General features: G+C 38.2%; 1 protein-coding gene across 1 annotated transcript; it reads left to right on the top strand.

The window, feature by feature from the left end:
• Nucleotides 1–13,465: 13,465 nt before the first annotated feature.
• LOC122304215 (probable pectinesterase/pectinesterase inhibitor 12) lies at nt 13,466–15,605 on the top strand. The gene is made up of 2 exons (XM_043116334.1): nt 13,466–14,594; nt 14,741–15,605. The coding sequence occupies exons 1-2, from the start codon at nt 13,667–13,669 to the stop codon at nt 15,427–15,429; spliced, it is 1,617 nt and encodes a 538-aa protein (XP_042972268.1). The 5' UTR covers nt 13,466–13,666; the 3' UTR covers nt 15,430–15,605.
• The last annotated feature ends 7,775 nt before the right edge of the window (nt 15,606–23,380 follow it).

Consider the following 23,380-nt stretch of genomic DNA (forward strand, 5'->3'; position numbering starts at 1 on the left):
ACTGGACAAGAGGGTGATTCATTGCCATGGTAATGATATGCATACATGTGTCTTGCTGAGAGGGTGATTCTTCGCCATGCATAAATATGTGTTCATTTATTTACTTGCATGAAATTGTCCATGCATATTCATCACCATTGTCTCTCACTAATAGTACTATCATGGGGTTTGACCTATTCTGATTTCTTAAAAGTCTCACTATGGTGATCCCAACTATAGTTTTGTTCGTAGAAGCCATAGATCTTGATACAGATGTAGCCCAAGCAGAGTTCCCCAAGGAAGAAGGATTGTTCCCAACTAAGTTGTAGATATGAAGGCATGTTTTCGATGTTAGTTGCTTGTATTTGGTAAAATTTACATTTTAGTTAGACTACGAACAGCATTCAGTTCGATGTGTTTAGACATAGGTAATGAACTGATGAAAGTGCATAATATTATTTGGGAAGAAGTGACAATGACAAATGAATATTACTATTACTAATTAATGAGTTTCTTATTGGTGTAAACCTCTGGTATACTAGTCTTTGACTAATCCTTTACTTATTTTGTTGCGGCTTATTTCACTTACCAAGTACTCGATCCATGATTACGCGTCTAGACCCAACAAGAACAACAAGGTGCTTCCGACCGTCTAGCATCCCTAGGACCAAGAATCTCGTCAAGCTCTTTCTCGAGGAATAAGGTGCCACATTTTGCCTACAACAACATCTTCTATCAAGCAACTATCTAGATGGCCACATACAAGGCCTTGTATAGAAGAAAGTGTAAATGCCTTTATGTTGGGATGAAGTTGGAGAAGCTGGAATAATTGGGCCATAAATAATATAGGAGATAAGAGAGCAAGCTAAGTTCGTATGGGAAAGAATGGCGATTGCAAAAAGTAGATAGAAAAGCTACGCCAATTTAAGAAAATGAGATTTGACCCTCGAACAGGGTGATTGGTTATACCTCAAGGTATCACCTACAAAGTGAATAAAAAGGTTTGGATTAAAAGGAAAACTAAGCCCAAGGTATGTTAGACCTTATCAGGTATTGGAGACAATGGGCCTAGTGGCATAAATAATGGTGTTTCCAAAAGAATATAAAAGGATCCATAACATGTTTCAGGTCTCCTCATCGAGAAAATTTTTTAGGAACCAGCAGCTTCACATAATTAGTCCAAGTCCATTACAACTAACCTCATTTGTTTTCGCAGATAAGATGAGACAAGATTAGATTAGATGAGTTCAAATAAACATTAAAAGTTGAATAAAATATTGATAAAATATATTTTTTAATATTATTTTTATTTTGAGACTTAAACAAGTTGAATTATTTATTTTATTTTGTTGTGAAAATTTGGAAAAATCGTAATGATTAAATGAAATGAGAAGAAATGAGAATGGTTGTGAAAACAAACAAAAATCTCACCTACGAGGAAATACTAGTATGAAACCTAGATTGGAAGGAACATAAGTGATGTGAACCCCGATCGACTCGCTTTGAGACCCAACAACAATATTGGAAAAACAAACCCAAGAACGCCAAACTCAAGTCTATGGATGGAGAATTTAGACCCGTTGAGATCTCGTTTCAAGAACCTAGATTATATTAAAATCTAGACCCAATGAAATCTCGTCTCAAGAACCCAAATTACAAAGAGGAACGCCACAAAGGTTGTGATTTACCTTTGATAAGTTCAAGAGTTCAATTAAGAACAAGAGGAGAAAACTCACTCACAATGAAAATTCAATAAAAAATGTCTTACCCCCTCAAATGAGGCTACAAGTGGTTTAAATAAACAATCCCCAAAACCCTAAAGTGAGCCGCGGGTACTGTAGCGTGAACAGTGCCCGGGCTACAGTACTTCTTAAACCCTAGTTCACTTTAATTTATAACTTTCCAAATATGCCCTTGGCCAAAATACAAGGCCTTCCCAAAAACTTAGTTCATTAGAAATAAGACATATGTGTGGGCCAACATTCTCAAGCCCACTTATTCTAAACTAATAAGATAAGCTCTTTTAATGAAATAAATAAGTTCATGGTCTTCATTAACAGTAGGCCCAAGTCGTGTCTTTCATAGTTTGGATCAAGTGGATCAAAAATGGTTCTGGCTCTTGCTAGCTTTATCCCAATTGGATTGTACCAATCCTTGCATTGCTTCTTTGATCTTCATGGCTCTTAATCTTGTAATTGATCCTTAAGACTTGGTCCACCTTGGGGCCCATCATTCCCTCTCTCCTCAAAAGGATTCGACCTCGAATCTCCACCTGGATCAAAGGGAAAAAGATCAGTAATAATGAAAATAGCAAACATGTGATACATACCTGGAAGATCCACTAAGTATGAAATATCATTAATTTTATCAAGAATTTGGAAATGTCCATCCAAGCTACTTCTGTCATCCACAAACAAAAGTATTAGAGTTAAATGAGTAAGTGGATTAAAATCATAAACAACTTCAAAAGGAGAATATAAAGTAGTAGTATGCAAGATCCTATTATATGCAAACTCTTTAAATGGCAAACAATCCTCGCAAGTTTTTAAATTCTTATGAAGAACAGTGCATAAGAGCTGGGTATTAGAAACAATCCTCCTAGGTACACCATGAAGTCGCACTATCCCCCTGAAAAATAAGTTAGCTATGTTTGTGGTATCATCAATTTTATGACATGGAATGAAATGTGACATTTTGCTAAATCTATGCACAACCACAAAAATAGAATCACTACCCCTTTTAGTTGTACGCAGCCCCAAAACAAAGTCCATAGATATGCCTATCAATGGTTTACTAGGAACGGGTAAGGGTGTATACAACCAATGTGGCAAAACCTTAGACTTGACCTTCCTACATGTAATGCACATGCCACAAATGCAATTGACGTCTCTTTTCATCTTAGGCCAAAAGAAATGTTCATCCAACAATTCAATGAATGGCAAATGATACTCCCACAAACGTTCATGAAACACATCTAAGGTTTTCTTTGTACCAAAATGACCATTCCAATTATATGCAAATTCAATGAATGGTAAGTAGTACTCCCACCAATGGTCATCCAACACGTCTAAAATCCTCTTTATATCAAAATTTCCCAACAGACCACATCCATGCACAAGCAACTCACGCATAAGACTAGTAGGCACACAAAATCTTTTCTCTCTAAACAAGTAACAATCCAGTCTATATAAATGAGAAAACGATGCTTTCTTACGTACTCCATACACACTAGCCATGCCATCATCATTAACAAACAAGTTCTTATCATATTCAAGTCTCAATAACTTTGCATCTATAATGATGACAAGGACGTACCTTCTTGCATAAGCATCAACCACAAAATTTTCTTTACCTTGTGTGTACTTAGTTACATAAGGAAATGTCTCAATGAGTTGCACCCACTTGTCATGCATTCTATTCAACTTACAGTGTCCTTTCAAGTGCATCAAGGACTCATGTTCTTCAAAAAAAGGTCGAGTAGGGATTGTCGCACTTGGCATAAAATCAATGTAATACTCTATCTCTCTAATAGATGACAATTCACTAAACACTCTGCTAGGAATTACGACCTTATATCCCTGCAACAAAGAGATAACAATACTAGGCAAAGATTCATTAAATCCGTTAGTAGTAAAATTCGCCTTAGCATAAAAACTCACTTCTCTCTTTATTTTTCTCTCACTTTCTTCACTCCAGCTTTTCTCTTCACTCTTATTTTTCTTTCCACTCTCTTTTTTTCTTTCACTCTCTTTTTCCTTTTCACTCTCTTTTTTCTTTTCACTCTCTCTCTTTGCTTCAGTCTCTTTATTCTTTTCACTCTCTATTTTTTCTTCACTCTCTTTGTTCTTTTCACTCTCTCCTTCTCTTGAGGTTTTGGCCTCACTATTTCTTTTTTGATCAACCTCACTTTTCAACTTCAGTTGGTCCTCATGGACCTGTGTTGGAGTTAAAGGAGCAAGTTTGATTCTTTTTCCATCCTTTTCAAAACTGTACATGTTTCTAAACCCATCATAGATCACTCTCCTATCACATTGCCACGGCCTCCCCAACAAAATATGGCCAGCATGCATAGGCACAACATCACAAAGTACATCATCCTTGTACCTCCCAATTGAAAAAGAAACTAGCACTTGCTTATTTATCCTAACCTCCCCACAATCATTCAACCACTGCAATTTGTATGGTCTAGGGTGTTTCAAAGTAGGTAGATTCAATTTCTCAACTAAAGTAGTGCTAGCAACATTAGTACAACTCCCTCCATCAATAATCATACTACATACCTTGTTGTTGATGTGGCACCTAGTACGAAAAATGTTCTCTCTTTGATGCTCTATACCATCCATCTTAAATTCTGTATTGGGAGCACGCCTAACAAGAGACTCGCCATACTCTTCATTCTTATTGTACCTATTCTCAATACTAGGCTCACATCTCCTCCTATCTCTCTCACTTTGCAAATTTCTTATCAATGCACCTTGTTGTTCCATCTTATCCATCACTTCCCCCAACTTCAAATTTAACCTTTCAAACTTTTGTTGCATGGACTGCAACAAAAAGAATGAATTGTCTGACATCCTCTTTGGTTATGAGTCACTTTAATGAGACATTGTATGTGCTGCACAAAAAAGAATGTTAGTGGACAAAGACCTCACACGCTCTCCCTCACGTGTTTACACTCAAATAATGGCACTTCACTCGTGTTTCACTCTTAATTGGCTTTTTTCCGATAATGATCTCACACTCTCTTGCCTTTTACTTCAAGAGTTTTCCCACTCAAGTTCTTTCAAAACTAATTGAACTAAATCAAGACAATACAACCTTGTTTTATCCCAACTAATAATTAGATTCAAGAAATAAGAACAAGAGAAACACGGAATGAATAAAATGACAAGGGAATCAAGGAAATTATTGGAATGGAAGTGTAACTATAAGACAAGATACCAACTAGAAAGAGGTAACAAGAAGTAATTCAGCCCCTTTAAGGACAAGACCCAATCAACAAATTTCTTTCTTTCTCTTTTATTGTAACTATATACCAACCACTGAATATGCTACCTCTACTTTCCTTCTCTCTCCCCTTTTTTTTGAAATCTTTTTTTTTTCGAATTTTTTTTTTTCTTTTCCTTTCCTTTCTTTTCTTTTCTTTTCTATTCCTTTCTTTTCTTTTCCTTTCTTTTCTTTTCTCAAAAATTCAACCACAAACAGGAATATTCAATTGTGAAAATCAAACAATTGAATTCAAACACATACAAATTGACAAGGAAATAGAAGGAAATCAATGAAACCCTAGAAATTTCAAACCCTAGATGGTGCAAATTTTGGCAGCCCTAGGAAAAACGAATTTTTGTGCTTTTTTTTTTTTTTTGGGCAATTCTAGAACATTAAAGCCCTAGAATTAACAATACAATAAATAAAAAGATAGAATCAGACCTGATTGGAAACCTTGCTTTGAATACCAAATGATGTGAACCCCAATTGACTCGCTTTGAGACCCAACAACAATATTGGAAAAACAAACCCAAGAACGCCAAACTCAAGTCTATGGATGGAGAATTTAGACCCGTTGAGATCTCGTTTCAAGAACCTAGATTATATTAAAATCTAGACCCAATGAAATCTCGTCTCAAGAACCCAAATTACAAGGAGGAACGCCACAAAAGTTGTGATTTACCTTTGATAAGTTCAAGAGTTCAATTAAGAACAAGAGGAGAAAACTCACTCACAATGAAAATTCAATAAAAAATGTCTTACCCCCTCAAATGAGGCTACAAGTGGTTTAAATAAACAATCCCCAAAACCCTAAAGTGAGCCGCGGGTACTGTAGCGTGAACAGTGCCCGGGCTACAGTACTTCTTAAACCCTAGTTCACTTTAATTTATAACTTTCCAAATATGCCCTTGGCCAAAATACAAGGCCTTCCCAAAAACTTAGTTCATTAGAAATAAGACATATGTGTGGGCCAACATTCTCAAGCCCACTTATTCTAAACTAATAAGATAAGCTCTTTTAATGAAATAAATAAGTTCATGGTCTTCATTAACAGTAGGCCCAAGTCGTGTCTTTCATAGTTTGGATCAAGTGGATCAAAAATGGTTCTGGCTCTTGCTAGCTTTATCCCAATTGGATTGTACCAATCCTTGCATTGCTTCTTTGATCTTCATGGCTCTTAATCTTGTAATTGATCCTTAAGACTTGGTCCACCTTGGGGCCCATCAATAAGCTAGGTCCAAAATTGTATTTTTGGTAAAGGTGCAATGGCGAAGCTCGGAAAATGAGGATTTTATATGGGAAAGTGAGTGAGTGATGCAGAAGTAGTTTTCCTATTTATTCGAATCACAATAATTATGCTAGAGTGCATTAAGTAATGGTAGCTTGATCAATTAAAGGGTAGAGCACGACTATAAATAACCTTCAAACTACCCATTCTGATTGCAACACTTAGAATCCCTAAACTTCGTAATAGTATAAGAAAAAAGGATTGTGTGAAAGACAACCATACCTCTAGAAGAAATCTTTTGACATTTCATGAAAGAGAGGGGGACGAAACGACAAGGTTGGAGAAGGAACACCTCGAGGATGAAGAGGGTCATCGGAGGGCTAGGGCCTTGATCTCAAAGATGTTGTAACCAGAAAAATCCAAGAATGTCATGGACAAGAGGAGAACAAAGATGAGGTCTCACAGATGTCTTATGATGTCAAATCTAACAAATGAGCTAGAACAATGGTTAGCAACAAGGACGAAGGCTATGAAAGCAATCGATGAAGAATACAAGGGAGGAAACATTTGATCCAGTGACAGATAATGAGGGTTGAAGGGTGTGTGAAAGATTGAGTATGTTACGACCCCAACCTGCATCAATAGAGAGGGATGAAGTATACCCCGCCTCGGGCACATTCCAATGCAAAGGTTAGTCCTCACCAAATTTCAAGCATGTGGGATCTCTCTAAGATAAGACAAATGAGCTTAGAAGGCAACAGGTGTAGAGTGAGTCTACAGAAAAAAAGGGATTATGAGTCTATAGGCCATATCATCTAATCACATAAGGTATGCTATTGAGACAAGTGGGAGACCTTACTAGGGGAAGTATATTGGGATTGGACACAAGGAAAACGATAGGAGTGTGCACATCTTGTTGCATCAGTCATTTGGTTGCTTCAAGTCCATAGTGCAAATGTATGGTCGAGATCAAAGGTCTCTCATTCAAACACATCTGGAATCAAAAGGACATCAAAACTATAACTGAAAATCCCATAGTATAAGAGGCATTGGACGAAAGCCAAAATCTCACCTTCAAGATCAAAAAGTGTTTACTCTCTCTTAAAGTCAAGAGTCTTCAAGAAAGCAAGGGGCTTCAAAGCTTGCGACAAAAGGATCGGTACGTACTGTAATATTGAAAATACTATCCAAGTAGGTTATCTCCTATGACTATACTAGGAATGTGGGGTAAATCTTTGTGAGTATCTATAACTTACCTCCTCCTTGCATGAAAACACATTCTTCTTCATTCTATTTATTGGTTATCTTTATGCTATGATTTTGAGATTGATGTGATTTTTGAGTATTGAGTCTTTTTATATGTCTATAATCATGGATGGGTTAAGGAATCTTTGTGCCAATCCTACGGCACGTTACCATGAGTCTTATACTAGTAGAGTGATTTCTCGTGATGATCAGGATGGAACATTTTCGTATTGGCCTCCCTTGATAGTAGAGAGAGCTCCAAATTGATCATGCATGGTGTCTTTGTATGTGTTGACCGAGTAGAGTGATTCTTCGAGTCGGATGGGTTGGATATGGTGAATGAGCTCACACGTTGGCTAGGTAGAGTGATTCCCTATGTCAGGCGGGTGGAGTGATTTCCCATTGGTAATTATATGATGAGATATTGTGGAATTTATGTGATTGATAAGAGAGTGGTTCCTCACCTTAATAATTACTATACGTATATGAGATTTGCATAGAGGGTGGTTCCTCACCATACTTACATACTTTGAGGTTTATTCTAAGGGTGATTCCTCGTCATGACTATGAATATATTTTTTTATGCCAAAAGGTGATTCTTCACCATTCTTGAATATCTGTGTTCACAAATTTATTTACCTGAAATAATGAATGGATATTCATCACCATTGTCTCTCGTTATTAGTTTTATCCTAGGTTTTAACCTACTAAGATATCTTAGAAGTCTCATTATGGCAGTCCCATCTATGGTTCCTTTACCAAGCCATAGATCTTGTTGTTGATTTAGCCCAAGCAATGTTTCTCGAGGAAGTAGGACCAGCCCCGCCTGAGTTGTAGACAAAGAGACTTGTCTCCAATTAGTAGTCATTTGTAACTGTTGAGATGTTTGTTTTAGTTAAGCAATGAACCATGTACAGTTTGTTGTGTTTTTATGTAAGTGATGAACTAGTGATGATGTATAATATTATTCAGGAAGAAGTGACAATGACATATGAATATTACGAATGAAGTATAATTTGCTTACTGTTACAGACCTCATGTACATTTAGTATTAGCTTGACTAATCCCTTTACTTATTCCGTAAATATATATTTACTTGGCATGTACTCAATCCAAAAATGCATGCCTAGCCTTGAGTAAGATCTAGGGTATTGTTGACCAACTGGCACCCCTAGCATCATGGATCCTTGCTAGGAATGTTACCAAGGATCAAGGGAGCCACAATAGCTATATCATCCCATTTCCATTTTGGGATGGGTAGGGGTTCTAAACTCTCAGCATGTCTTTTATGTTTAGCTTTCACCTGCCTACACGTGGCACACCTTTCAATGAAGAGGGTGATGTCCCTCTCCATTCCTTCCCACCAAAAGTAGTTCTTCAGATCCTAGTACATCTTAGTGCTCCCTGGGTGTATCAAATATGGTGATGCATGCACTTTGGTGAGTATGCTTTCCATATTTTCTAAATTCATAGGAACCACTTTTCATCATTTGTAAAATAAGATTCCGCACTCACCAAGGCTAAAATATAAGGGTCCCTTCACTTTTCTGACCCTATGCTAGATCTCCAACAACTTTGGGTCCTTCCTTTGATGGATTTTTTATTTATTGTAATTTGTTGCCCTTAATTGCTCCATCAAAGCGAGGACTCCTTCCTCTTGTGAGCTTTCTACTAATAATTTCCTCATTCCTTCAAGGAGTGAGTCCACATCCATAGACTCTCATGCATCCTCCACTCAAGACTTCCAACTTAAGGCATCGGCGACCAATTGACCTTCTTTGGATGATACTTAATTTCACATGGATAGTCGCTTATAGTCTCTAACCATCTCCTCTATCTCATATTGAGGCTTGTCTAGGTGAAAAGATGTCTTACAATCTTGTTGTCTATATAGACCTCACAAGTTTTCCCATAAAAGTAATGTTGCCATATCATCAAGGCAAATACTATCACTACCACTTCCAAATCGTGAGTAGCGTAGTTCTTTTCATGATCATTCAGTTGCGTAGACTTGTAAGCCACTAATGTACTGCCCTGTACTTGGAGGGTTAGTTCCTATCTCTAAAAATCACATCCCAACAATATAGATATAAACTCTAAATGACCAGGAATCAACTCTATAACATGTCAAATTAATTTATTCCAAAAATATACATTCCTCCACAGAGACAGATGAACTCCTCCAACATATAAAATAAAATAAAACTCCACAAAGTCTTAAATGATGCAACATTATCTCAAATACTATTCAAAAGTAAAGTAACTAATTTCCTACATAAAATCTTCCAATAGTCTCTTGTACCCTTTGGCACTTATTCCAATCTGATAACCCACTTGTTCCTCTTAAACAGAACATAAATCACTATTTTGTTACCGAAGTGATGCACTCAAAACAAAGGCCATGTTTATCCCCACGGCAAGGTTGTGCATCCTATGGATAGCTAGGCAAAAGAAAAATCACTTTGTCACCAAAGTGATTGCACTTAGAACATATGCTACTATTGTATCCTATGGCAAGGCTCAAGACCACTATTGTATCCCGTGCCAAGGCCAGAAATTATAGCAAAACAGAATCTTGTTCCTTAGAATTTTCATATGCAATGTCATGTCATAACAGAGTACTAAACAAATAAATATCATATAATCAAATAAAAATTCTAGACTTCATATTCAAGATTCATGTAGTAAAGAAAACAAAGCGCAAAAATTACTCTTGTCTACACCAGTCATGATAAAATTTTAGATCTAAGAGTTCGAGTTCAAATACATGGAAAAATGCAAAAAATAATCGAGATTGTTTTCACAACAAAATATGCTATTTTTTCACAAATTCAACTTCAATAAGTTTTAAGCAAAGTTTAGCATAGGAGCACTACTTACCTGGCTTTTAAAATATACTATCTAAGCTTTTTAACTCAAACAGAACTAGTAACAACACAAAACCACTAACATATTAGTATCTCATACCAACATAGAATTGTACTAACTTATAAAATTCTAAAGTTTGTAGCGCGGTATAAACCCATACCAAATAGCCCATCATGGTGCCTCAATTTTATAATGGCCTAGGCACAACATCCAAACTTCACCATTCAGCCAAAAGATTAGTCCAATTTTCTTGGATTTGCTTAAATCTCATCCCAACGCACATCACATTTACCTTCATTCCCCAAGCATATCGAAACACCAACCCAAATTTTGACATGCATCCCCTCTCTGTCCACAATCTTACAAATCAAGACCAACAAAATATCCACCAACCATGAGATCACTTAATCCACAATTCCAAAACTACAAGCAAAGATAATCCAAACTTCTCATTAACACTTACCCAATGCGTATGACAGACAATGATTGTGGTGGCATGTACTAGGGTTGTCAGCGACGGTCAGACAATGCTTTGGATCATGTAATAGAATATCCAAATTGAGAGAGTAAAAGATGGGCAAGGGAAGGAGGGGAGAGACATGCTTACCGAAGTTGCATTGCAACGCGGAGGATGACAGTGGTACAATGGAGTTACTGCTATTTGTAGTTTCATGCAAAGAGAAGGATAAAAAGTAGAGAGTCTTAGGGTGGCAGATGGAGTGACAACATGCTTGGGGTGTAAGGGCGACAACGTGTTATGGAGGTGCAACTTGGAGAGAAAGATTTAGCATGGGGCAGGGCTTGTTTCGATGCTGTATAAACTGGAAAGATTGAGGGGAAACAAAGGGCTTGTTAAAACATTGCATTTTGCACCTTGTTTTTTTTTTTTTCTGTTGGGCTAGGTTTTGGTTAAAAATGTTGGTCGGGTCATTACAACTACCCGTCCTTGTTGCATCAAAACACATCCTAGCCCATACTTTGATGTATCCCTAAACACCACCAATGGTTTATGGGGTTCTAGCAGAGCCAATATAAGGGGTGTGGTTGATCTTCTCTTTAGTTCTTCCAAACTTTGTTCCACAGCTCGCTTCATATAAACTTCGAGTTTTTCCTTGTTAATATCATGAGTGGACTCGATAGCTTAGAAAATCCTTCCACAAATCTCCTATAATATCTAACTAGTCCCAAGAAACTCCTAACTTTGTGAACCATTGTGGGACATTGCTAACTTATGACTCCCTTAATCTTACTTAGATTACTTGGATCCACCATGACTCCTTCCTTGGATATCTGTGACCAAGAAACTTAACTACGTCCATCCAGAACTAATACTTATTGAGTTTGGTAAACAATCAGTGTTCCTTTAGGTTCCCCAGTACTAACCTCAAGTGACTATTATAACCTTCAATATCCTTGGAGTAAAGTAGAATATCAACTATGAACACCACCACAAAGGTATCTAAGAATGGCCTGAACACCATGTTCTTGATATCCAGTGTTGTTGGAGTGTTAGCTAAGCCGCCCTCCATGAACATAGTCACAAAAATTTACCTCACATTCCCAGTATGGTCTAAGGAGCTAACCTACCTCAATAGTATTTCTAATACTACAGTTGCATTGGTGTCGATCCTTCCATTTTGAGGCAATGATGACATTTTCTTTCTTGAGGACTCTGACTAGAAGAAAGAGTAAACACTTTATGATCTCAAAAGTGAGATGTTGACTCTTGTCTAAAGCCTTTATATACAGCAGGACAGTCCTAACATTCTTCTTACTCCCGATATGCTTGAATAAGAGATCTTCGATGTCAACAGTCCATATGCCCTCTGGGTCCAATCATGCAATCCTTCTCCTAGTAGGGTACTCCCACGTGGTGCTAAGCCATACCTCTTAGGTGAGACAATATAGCCTGCTGATTCATAATCTTTCTTCCATAGGCTTACTCCAGATATGACGTCTCTGGTGGAGTATGGGCCTCTGGTAAGACATCTACCGCCCTATGAGCTCCTCTATGTTATCTCAGAGAGCTCCCATGTTTGCATCAAGCTTCTCTTTGTCTTTGCTCACCCTTGTACATTTAGCACATCATCTATTCGCTTGGTGTCAAGCGAACCATCCTTCGTCGCCCTGTGCTATCCCACATCTCTCAAGCTCTCGGCAACATCTTGCTCACCTTACCCCTTGACGAGCTGCACGTTGCCTACCCAGCTGCCTTAATGTCGTCAGTATTTTACCTAAGGGAGGAGATCCCTTCCCTCAGTTTGGCATGGTCCTCACAAACACAACAACACGAATTGCACACTTTTGTAGAGGGGAGAAGTCCTTCTAGTTTCTTCTAGAAATCTTTCATTTAGATTTGTGGATTTGAACTTATTTTCTAAAACCCTTTGCACTATGGATTGGTTGGTTGATGAAAGTTGAGAATACTCTTGTTTTGAAATTCTCTTATGCACAATGGACTGGATCTTCGGTTTTGGTGATGAAAACCAAGTCCTCCCTTTGAACTAAACCACTCTTGGCTATGGCCTTGCTTTCTTTTGATCTAGTTGGACTTGGCTAGAGGTCATGCCTTGTTATCTGGGTTGGTTCTCTCTCATTTCTCTGTTACTTAATTTAATATCGAGTTCGGGTTTACATCCTAAACCCGGCCACCACCATTTAGCAAAATGCGTTTATACTAAAGTAACTTTTAGAAAAATAAAAAATAAAAACTTGTGTATAAGTTAAAGTATACCCACATAAGTTCTCTTATTCATAGTCCAAAATTTGAACTTAGACCGCCCCGTGAGGCCATGCCCATAAGATTCTCTTTAACGGAGCATCCATGCATCTCTCTCTCGTGATCAACTCAACCGCTAAAAGGTAACCACAAAGACTAATTTAAGCATTAATGTTTTATTTATATATATTGACTGTCATATACACACTTTTCAACCGTGCCATTGATTGTGGATTAAAGTTTCAAATTCTAGGGAATAAAAATGGGGGAAAATGTGTCAAATAAGTACACAGATATCATATACCGAGATGAATAAATAATTAAAGAACATAAATAAAAGATCAATAATGGAATACCGTGGGCAGCCACCCTCCAGCATTTCCCAGTATGCTAACAAGGGTACAAGACCATCTCTCAACATATTCATATTTCTCCGTGAAGGAAATAAAAATTAAAAAAAAAAAAAATGCCTAGTAGCTTATTTCTTTGTCCTGAACCTTTGCCATCAAAGTCCGTGTAAACTACTCTCGACAATAAGAGAGTCCATACGTTCCCAATGGCATTATCTAATAAGGGCCATCAGCCATTTTCCTTCTTAACCTCTGCATCTGTCTTTCAGTTTGTTTCATGTAACTTCGATGGCTGCCTCCATGAATCTGAAGTTGTTTCTTCTCCTCTCTGCAATCTTCTCAAGAACATGGGCTCTAAACTCTTCCTCTTCTTCCATAAATTCTCTGCATTACCAGCTATCAACAATGAGATCTTTCTGCAAGACCACACCATACCCAGATGTCTGTTTCTATTCATTGAAGCTCTCCATATCGATTAGTATCGGTCCAGACATCCTCAACTTCCTCCTCCACACCCTCCAGACCGCAATAACCGAGTCTGAAAAGCTCTCGAATCTGTTTCTTACTGCCGGACAATCAAACATCATCGAGAAACAAAGAGGAACCATCAAAGACTGCCGGGAACTACACCAAATAACGTTGTCTTCTTTACGAAGATCGGTGGCCCGAATCAATTCCTCCAACCAACGAAAACTGGCCGATGCATCAGCGTACCTTAGCGCAGCACTCACAAACAAGGACACATGCTTAGAAGGTCTGGATACAGCATCGGGTTCTTTGAAGCCAATCCTCGTGAACTCCATAACTAACACTTACAAACATGTGAGTAATTCTCTCTCGGTTGTGTCCAAGCAAAGGGCTAAAAAAGGCACCAAAAATCGGCGCCTCATGGGTGTTCCAACATGGTTGTCAAAGAAAGACACTCGGATCCTTGAGAGCTCAGATGACGAATATGATCCGGGGCAGGTGCTGACGGTGGCTGCAGATGGAACAGGAAACTTCACCACAATCACCGATGCCATCAACTTTGCCCCAAATAATAGTTACAACGATAGAACGATCATCTATGTTAAAGGAGGGACTTATGAGGAAAATGTGGAAATCCCAATTTACAAGCCCAACATTGTCCTGCTTGGAGATGGAAGTGATGTCACTCTCATTACTGGCGACAGAAGTGTGGCCGATGGCTGGACCACTTTCGGATCTGCAACTCTTGGTACTGTAAACTTTCAATTTGCTTTTATTTAATTTCGTCTTCTTCGTTACTCTAATTGTTTTGGGTTTGATCTTCTCAGACAGAGAACATTATAAAATACCCTCTTTCGTAACCCATATTTGACTTGCAACTTGAATGGATTTCAGCTGTGTCTGGCGATGGATTTCTGGCACGAGACATATCGATCGAGAACAGGGCTGGACCAGAGAAACAGCAAGCTGTTGCCTTGAGAGTAAATGCTGACTTGGCCGCTTTGTACAGGTGCTCCATCGATGGTTACCAGGACACACTATACGTTCATTCCTTCCGACAGTTCTACCGAAAGTGCGACATTTCAGGGACAATAGATTTCCTCTTCGGGAATGCAGCGGTGGTTTTCCAGGGTTGTAACATCATCTCCAGAATGCCATTGCCTAATCAATACACGGTTATAACAGCACAGTCTCGCGATTCCCCAGATGAGGACACCGGAATCTCTATACAGAACTGTTCAATCCTAGCTACGGATGATCTGACCTCCAATTCCGGCAGGTTCAAGAGCTACCTCGGGCGGCCATGGAGGTTGTATTCTCGGACGGTCTACCTCGAGTCCTACGTCGGCGACTTCATCGACCCAACTGGGTGGATTCAATGGAAGGGGGGTCAAGGCTTGGACACGTTGAATTACGGGGAGTATAACAATTACGGGCCTGGTTCATCAACGGACGGTCGGGTTAGTTGGCCGGGGTATCATGTAATGGATTATTACGATGCATATAACTACACGGTGTCGGAGTTCATTACTGGTGATGCCTGGTTGGATTCCACCTCGTTTCCTTACGACCAAGGCATTTAGGTTGGTAGGTTTTGTACTTTTCTTCCCTGTTTTATAAAACATGAGTGGCCATAGTAAGTTGGTGGTCATTATGTTCTAAAGCATAATAATTTCCTGTTCTGGAAAGCAGTACTGCATTTGTTTTATTGCATTCCTGATTTAAAGCACGCTGACATGTACAATTCATCCTGATGCCATTTCAAGGTGCCTTGAATCTGATCTGTGCCTTTGTATCTGGAAAAAAGGTATACAAAATCGATGTCAAAATGCTAGTGCCTCTAAGAATGAAAATGATTCAGCTGAACTAGTTAATGTTATACTGGTAATTTCAAATAAAAAAAGAAAAAGAGAAATATCAGTATGAGTATGCATGGGGAGACAGTTGGGACAGGTTGCTTATGGCAGGTCTTTGTCTTCATTTTATATCCAAAGTGGAAGACTCCATCCATCTTAATCTGCAAGTTGGGCTATCGCTTGTCGCCGATCGAGACTTGACTCCAGCGATTGATAGTACTACTGCCGTATGGTTGAGGGATAGCGTATCATAATAGAGAAATTATATTTGCAGTCGTGATTGTGCAAGCGACATAATAGAGAAATGATATTTACAGTCATGGTTGTGCAAGCGGCGTGCAGTCGTTTTGAAAAAAGTGAATTAATATGGGACTCATATAAAAAAAATTATTTTTATAACTTTTTTTTATTCATTCCGTACAACCGTTTGCATCCCGCTTGTATTTACCGACTGCATCTAGCAATTCTGATCATAATATATATATTAACAAATATTAATATTTTCTGCATGCTTATAATAAAAAAGCGAGTATAGACCATACTAATTACTAGGAATTGATGTAATAAAATGAATAGATTTGCCCTAAGGTCTTTAATGATCTTCGTACTATTTTGCGGTCATTTTTTGCATTTTTTTGTTGTAATTGTGTAACGCAGGTTATAAATTATGGATTTTTATTATTATTATTAAAAACAAATTAATCTGTTCTTTCTTGAGACGGTGATTTTATTTGAGTGGAATTCTTCCACTCTCTACCCGCCCGTATATCTCTCGGTTTTGATTTCCTAGTTTGAAAACCTTCCTAATTGGTAACCAACGGATTTACACGTACCTCAAAACCCTCACGTATATACTCTCTTTTTCACCCACAATATTTCCTCCACCAAACGAACAATATTCTTGCGGCCAAAACCCCTATTGTGAAATCAAATTTCCTACACACCAAGTCAAGAAGGCCATCCTCTGGAAATCTTCACCAGGACTATCACAAAACACACCAATGGTATGTCTCCGGCCTCCCTCCACGATGGCATTGTCACCGTATACCCTTGCGTTATTTTATTTTCTGTACCGTATACTAAGTTGAAGTTGTGGCTTTTGCTGTGTCCACTATTGACCACCTCAGGAAGTTGGAACACCACTCGGGTAGCTACAGAAATTGCCAACCAATAACCCTTGTAAGGGGTTTCAAGTTATGTTGTGATGGTGTCAAGATGAGCAACAGGTTTTAACTTAAATAAGCAAAATGGTGTGTTTTGGAAGGATTAAATGAAGCAGTGCGTTTTGTGGCAAGCAACGGTATTTAAGAAATTGGAAGTTGAAACGGGACATTTTGGAGATTTAATGAAACAGTGTGTTTTGAGTTGCAAGAGCTGCACAAGAAGAGATTATATGATGCATTTTTGTATGTGTTTTGTGTAATAAAATGACTATGTTTTACTTTGTAGCTTAGTAGTATAAAAACGAAACCATTGTAAAGGACTTGTGTTCAAATTCTTGATAATTGAAGTTTTCTTCTCTAGAGGTTGGATGTTCCTTCTAAGCCTCTTCCAAGAATCAAATTTTCAATTCTTGTTCTTTCTTAGTTCTTGTTCTGTGTTTAAGAGATTTTGTGTATTGTTGCTTGTGTTATGTGATTTTGTATATGAATTGAAGGGTAACCATAACAATTGGTATCAGATTGAATGTGATCTACAATTTCAGAAGGTACACATTCCACTACGTTGAAGTTTGTAATCATCCTGAACGTTAAATGTTTAATTAAATTAACATCCAACAGTCTTAGGGATTTTGGATCAATAGTTGGATTAATCTTAACAATTGGTATCAGAGAAAATGTGATCCTACAATGGCAAATAGTACATGTTCCGCTACGTTGAAGTTACATCAGAAGGGCAATTAGAAAAATCAAGAGGTTCTACAGAGACAATTGGATGAACACTAGAATGCTATACATGGCAAGACTGACAATTTAGACATGTTCACTGGTATGATCAAAACTCTGTAGAAAATCATCAAGTAGTTTCACCTGGGGTAGGGTAGTTGTTATGATGATAGATTGGGTATGAATGAAGAAATGATCTCTATACTTCATAGAGTGAGGTTAGATTTTCCCCATCTCAGTGGGAATAATTCATATGGGTGGATTTTCTCTAATGACCCCAGACCCCGCTTGAAACTGGATGGTGACTGAAGCGTCGAGACATGTAACTCAAAGCTATATATATACTCCCCTAAATGATAGTTAAGATGCAATGCACCTATTATATTCAGCAGTATGCAATAAATCGTAGCAAAAAATTCATGTAAATCTAAGTAAGATTTAAAGCAATTTGTAAAATAGAATGGTACCATAAACTAATTATCCCAAAGCATCTCAACCTCAATTTAAGAAACGGGAAACTTTAGTAGCACTAAGGTCCCATCGCTAGTTACACTCAAGAAAATTTTCCTTGTCTGTAGGGGCTCTGGCTCAAGAAGTCCTAAGCTAGAAGCAACTTCCTTTGCCTCAACAAAACAATCTCTAGCTTGTTTAATATATCCCATCACAAAATCCATGTGCTTCTTTAACTTAGAGGCCTTTTCGGGCTTGGGTGACCTGGTCCCGAGGTCATCCTTATGAAGAGCTTCTAGAATATCCTTAAGACGCTGTGTCGTGAGCTCCAATACGGTGTCAATAAAATTATAACAAACCTCTACTGTAAACTCGTCCTCTATCAACTCATTAATCTCATTTATTGCTCTATAAGGTCTCACGTACTTGCCACAACTTCTACCATTCCGAGTTGGGAATGTTAGTAGAAAATACCACGATGAGATTTCAAGAAATCTCAGTAAGTAAACACACAAAATACAATAGATAACGTAAGCATATAAAGGCAAACTATGAAATGAATGCATGGACATGTACTTGACACAAAAACTTGGCTTATGAAACTTTAACTTTTAAATAAAACATCTTTTCCATCTTTTCACATTAATCAATATACATGTAACATGTCTTTGAGCTCATTGCCTTATTTATTTCTTGTAACATATAGTTAGATACCTCACGACTCCCCTATGCACTGTTGGTTCTCCACTAGTTATCCCATCATTCAACGGCCCACTTGAACATGGTGAATATGTCATATCTTTAACTTATATGACAATTCACAATTTCATCTTCACCATGTTTAACATATGTGAGGCATCCACTAGTTTTAGGTGCTACCCCGCTTCGATATCCTTTTCACAAGGATCCATTCAAGATCCACCGACAATACTTTGTCAAGCCCAGTGCTACCACTCCATTTTAAACACTCCAGAGTGTACAAAGGAATTCCACTAAGACATTTTTCTATCCTAGCATTTGGGGTCGTTATAAAACATGTATAGATTCTTTTCTTTGAAAAAAATTTGCAACCCAAATGCATGTGACATGAGACTTGTAACACTTTTCTATTCATGGACCATATGACCATGTGAATGCCGTGAGTCATGTGATCATGTAATCAAACATTGAACATCTCAGGTTACGACTTGAACATATTAGAGATTCGAATACTCAGCTTACAACATAGGTAAAGCACTCAACACGTACCAAAATGGAAGGACAATGTTTAAAACCCGAGCATATACATATAGAAATGGCCAAATCATTGAGACTTATAAAAACATGTTATAACCAACAGCTTGAACCACTATCTTCAAGCATATCCAAAAGCATCATAAACAATTAAGGATGGCAAGATCATCATGTGAATCAGATTACAAAGTAAGAGATTATCATCAATCAGTGAGGGCATACAATAGCAATAAGAATGCAACGTTTACGTGGCATATGCAAACATTATCCAAAGAGTTAACAAATAGCAAGCCAAAAATATATTAAACAATATTAGAGGAAGACACACGCAAAAACCCTAATTCAAACTAGGGTTTACTCCCTCATCGCCCATGAACTCTATTTCATTGCTAGATAGGTTCCTCATGCATTCGGGCTGAACTCATATGGCTGAACTCTATAGAGAAAAGGGATCCTAGTTCAAACTCAAGAGGGGTCGTGGCCTTCTTCCCTTCCAAAATCTCATGCTCACATGTATTATGCTAGTGGTGGACCAATCCTTCCCTTGAGAAGAAACCCTAGCCTTTCTTGAATGTGTATGTGCACAAGAAAGCATGGATCACCTTTTTCACTCAAAGTGGCCAAGTGTGTGTGGATGAAGATGGGCATATGGTTCTTACCATGCGTGTTCCTTCCTCTTGGGTGGAGTCACCACTTCCTTCTTCACTCGTGAGATTGGTTGGATGAAGATGGAGGGTATGTGTATGGTGTTTGGTTGGCAAGAAATGGTGAGAAAATGGCTTAGCCATATGGGAGGAGAAGAAAAGCAAGAATAAGGACTTGAAATTTGTCCAAAAACACCCTTCACCCTTCGGCCCCTTCCCATTTATAGACATCCCTCCTTCTCTCACATCCTAACCTTGGAAAAGCAAGAGGCTCATGCATGGCGTCTAGGTTCAATGAATTCGATGACTAAAAGGTCAAAACACAAAACCCTCAATCATCCTTGGGAGTATGAACATGTGCAGGCTTGCCACTTGGCAAGTGGCGAATGTATGTGTGTGGGTTGGTCAAACCTTCTCATTTCCCCACAAGGTCTCTTGCTCTTCCCTAGACTTGGGTGGCGTGTAGTGTTGGTTCCCTAGGCAACCTTTCCTCTCCTCTAGACTTGGGTGGCGTGTGGGTGTTGGTTCCCTAGGCAACTGACATGTGGCGTGTGGGTGTGGGGTGCGTGTGTGTTGTTGAATCTAAGGACTAGGTTTTGCCTTGTCCCAAGTTGCCTCTTCCATTTCTAATCATTTTTCCTTCTAGAATCCCTCATCTCAAATGCATGTGTGACACTTGACAAAGTACATCTCACGTTGGCCGAAACCCTAATCCTCACAGGTTATGAATTTGCCTTTTGAACTTCCCCATGCCAACTCCTTGGAACTCTCATGTTTTCTACAAGTGGCAAAATGGTTGTTGGCGCTTCATAGCTAGGCATGTAATCCCCTTTGGCTAAATTCCTAGAGCCTCTTAGAACCTTGTGCTTATGATTTTGCACCTTCCCTAGGTGCCCCAAATCATTGCATCTCCTAGAAACTCACACACAAGTCCATGTGGCATGTGGCCCTTACGGTTTCGACTCTCTTCTCTCTCTCTCTCCCCCCTCCCCCCTTTCACTTTCATATCTAGGTTCAAAGTACTATAGGTGTTGGTTTGCATGTTGGCCTTGTGGCATCAATATGCTATCCAAGGTGCTTCTTTCCTAGGTTCCTAATGATGGGAATTCTAGGAAAAGCTAAAAGTTCTTTTTTTTCTTCTCCCAAGTAGACGACTCCTATGCCAAAACTCTAGTTAGGGTTTTCTCTAAATCCTAGGCCCTTAGTGGCCAACTCTAACTAACAAATGATGGGCCTCGTAGTGGGCTTGGGCGCCCCTTCTCTAAGATAGCAAGGCCTTTGATGCTTTCGATATTCTGTATATGCCAAAACTTGGACAAATAATTAAGTGTTAAACTAAATATAATGAAAGTAATAGACAATGACCTGGCTAAGTCCAAGTAATCACATTTTCAAAGCCACCCAATACTTTGATTATCATCAGACACCTTTAAGTCAGAAGCTTTTAATGTCATCATATCATATGGAGGGTGAGGCTGTCATATGGTATCAAGATGTCATAGACTGTTGTGTTTTAAATAGGTGGAATTCTTTTGTAAATGCATTGCAAGTAAGATTTGGGCTAACAATTTATGATGACCCAATGGAGGCTTTAACACGTCTTAAGCAATCCTCATATGTGGTTGTGTATAAAGCTCAATTTAAGGCTTTGTCCCATACGCTTAAAAGGTTGTCTGAGAGGCTTAAATTGGACTACTTTTTGAGTGGCCTAAAGGATGAAATTCAATTACCAATATGAATGCTCAATCCTATTAACCTCAATACAGCTTTTGGATTAGAAAAAATCCAAGAAGAATACCTATTAGCAACTAAGAGGCCATGGATGACGAGTGTAGTAAATACGGACTTAGTTGTGGAAGGGACAAAGATGCAGAAACCTACTCTACAAGTCAAGAAAAAAGAGATTTCTTCCCAAATGGATGAAAAAAGAAAGAAATGTCTATGCTACCATTGTGATGAAAAATGCAATCTTGCACATGTATATAAGAATCCAAAAGTGTACTTGTTGCGAGTAGAGGACAATGTTAATAAAAAGGCAGAAGTTGAGGAGTTCATTGAATATATTAATGTCATGGGGAAGAGATAGCAGCTGGGGATGAAGGTCTGAAAACATCCATTCATGCAATCTCGAGATGTTCTAATAATAATGTTATGAGATTACTTGGAAGAATAGGAGTTTTACAGTGGGAATTTTGGTGGATTCAAGGAGTACACATAACTTCTTAGATCTACTAGTGCTACAAGCAGCAAAGTAAAAAGTTCTGGATGATTCAAATTTACATGTGAGAGTGATCAATGGTGATAAACAGTTGAGTAAAGGAAGATGTGAAGAATTGATTAAAATTCAAGTCTTGAGGTTCAGAATTTCTTTTCATATTCTAACCTTAGCTGGTTGTAACATTGTGCTGGGGGTTCAATGGTTAAAAGACTTGGGTTCCATTAATTGGAATTCTAACTCTACGTCAATGTGCTTTGTGGTTTGACATTCAAAAGTTTCTTTGTATGGACTGAGGTCTAATGATTTGAAGGTGCAGAATGGGGAGAGTAGGTTGAAGTCTTCTTTGGTAAGATAGCAGGAATGGTTTTTACAATTGGTGGTTGGGGAACAAGAATATAAACCTAGAATTCAGATAAAATAAGTAGCAAAACTGATTGAGGGGTTTAAGGAGGTGTTTGCAAAACCTGTTGGGTTGCATCCCAGCAGAACTTTGGATAATCATATTCTACTAAAGGATGGAACTGGCCTAGTTTCAATGAGCCCTTACAAATACCCACACTACCAGAAGATTGAAAAAGAGAATATTGTCCAAGATTTGTTAAAATATAGAGTACTGAGGCCCAATCAAAGCCCTTCTCTTCACTAGTGCTTCTTATAAAAAATCATATGGATCATGGAGGATGTGTGCAAACTACCATGTACTAAATGAACTAATCATCAAGGACAAGTATCTCATACCTACCATTCATGAGTTGCTTAATGAATAATTTGGGGCAACGGTTTTTTCCAAGCTAAATTTGAGGTTTGGTTATCACCAGATTCAAGTCACAAAATAAGACATTGTGAAAACAGCTTTTAGAACTCATGAGCGGCCAATATGAGTTCTTAGTAATGCCTTTTGGCCTTACTAATACTCCTACTATTTTCTGTGAGTTGATGAATGATGTGTTCAGACCATTTTTTAGAATGTTTGTTTTGACTTTTTTTATGACAATCTGATTTATAGCAAGAATTTGGAGGAGCATTTGGCACATCTCATATTAGTTTTGAGGGTATTAAAGCAGCACAGTTTGTATGTAAAAATGTCAAAATGTAAATTTGCAATGGAAGAATTTGATTACTTGGGTCATGTCATTTATGGTTGTGGTGTCAAATCTAGTCCTTGTAAGATTGTTTCCTTGATAGATTGGTTCATTCCCAATTCCTTGAAAGCACTGAGAGGGTTCTTAATTGGCTATTACAAGAAG

This window comes from Carya illinoinensis, chromosome 3 (assembly GCF_018687715.1).
Source record: "Carya illinoinensis cultivar Pawnee chromosome 3, C.illinoinensisPawnee_v1, whole genome shotgun sequence".
In the NCBI taxonomy this organism is placed as follows: Eukaryota; Viridiplantae; Streptophyta; class Magnoliopsida; order Fagales; family Juglandaceae; genus Carya; species Carya illinoinensis.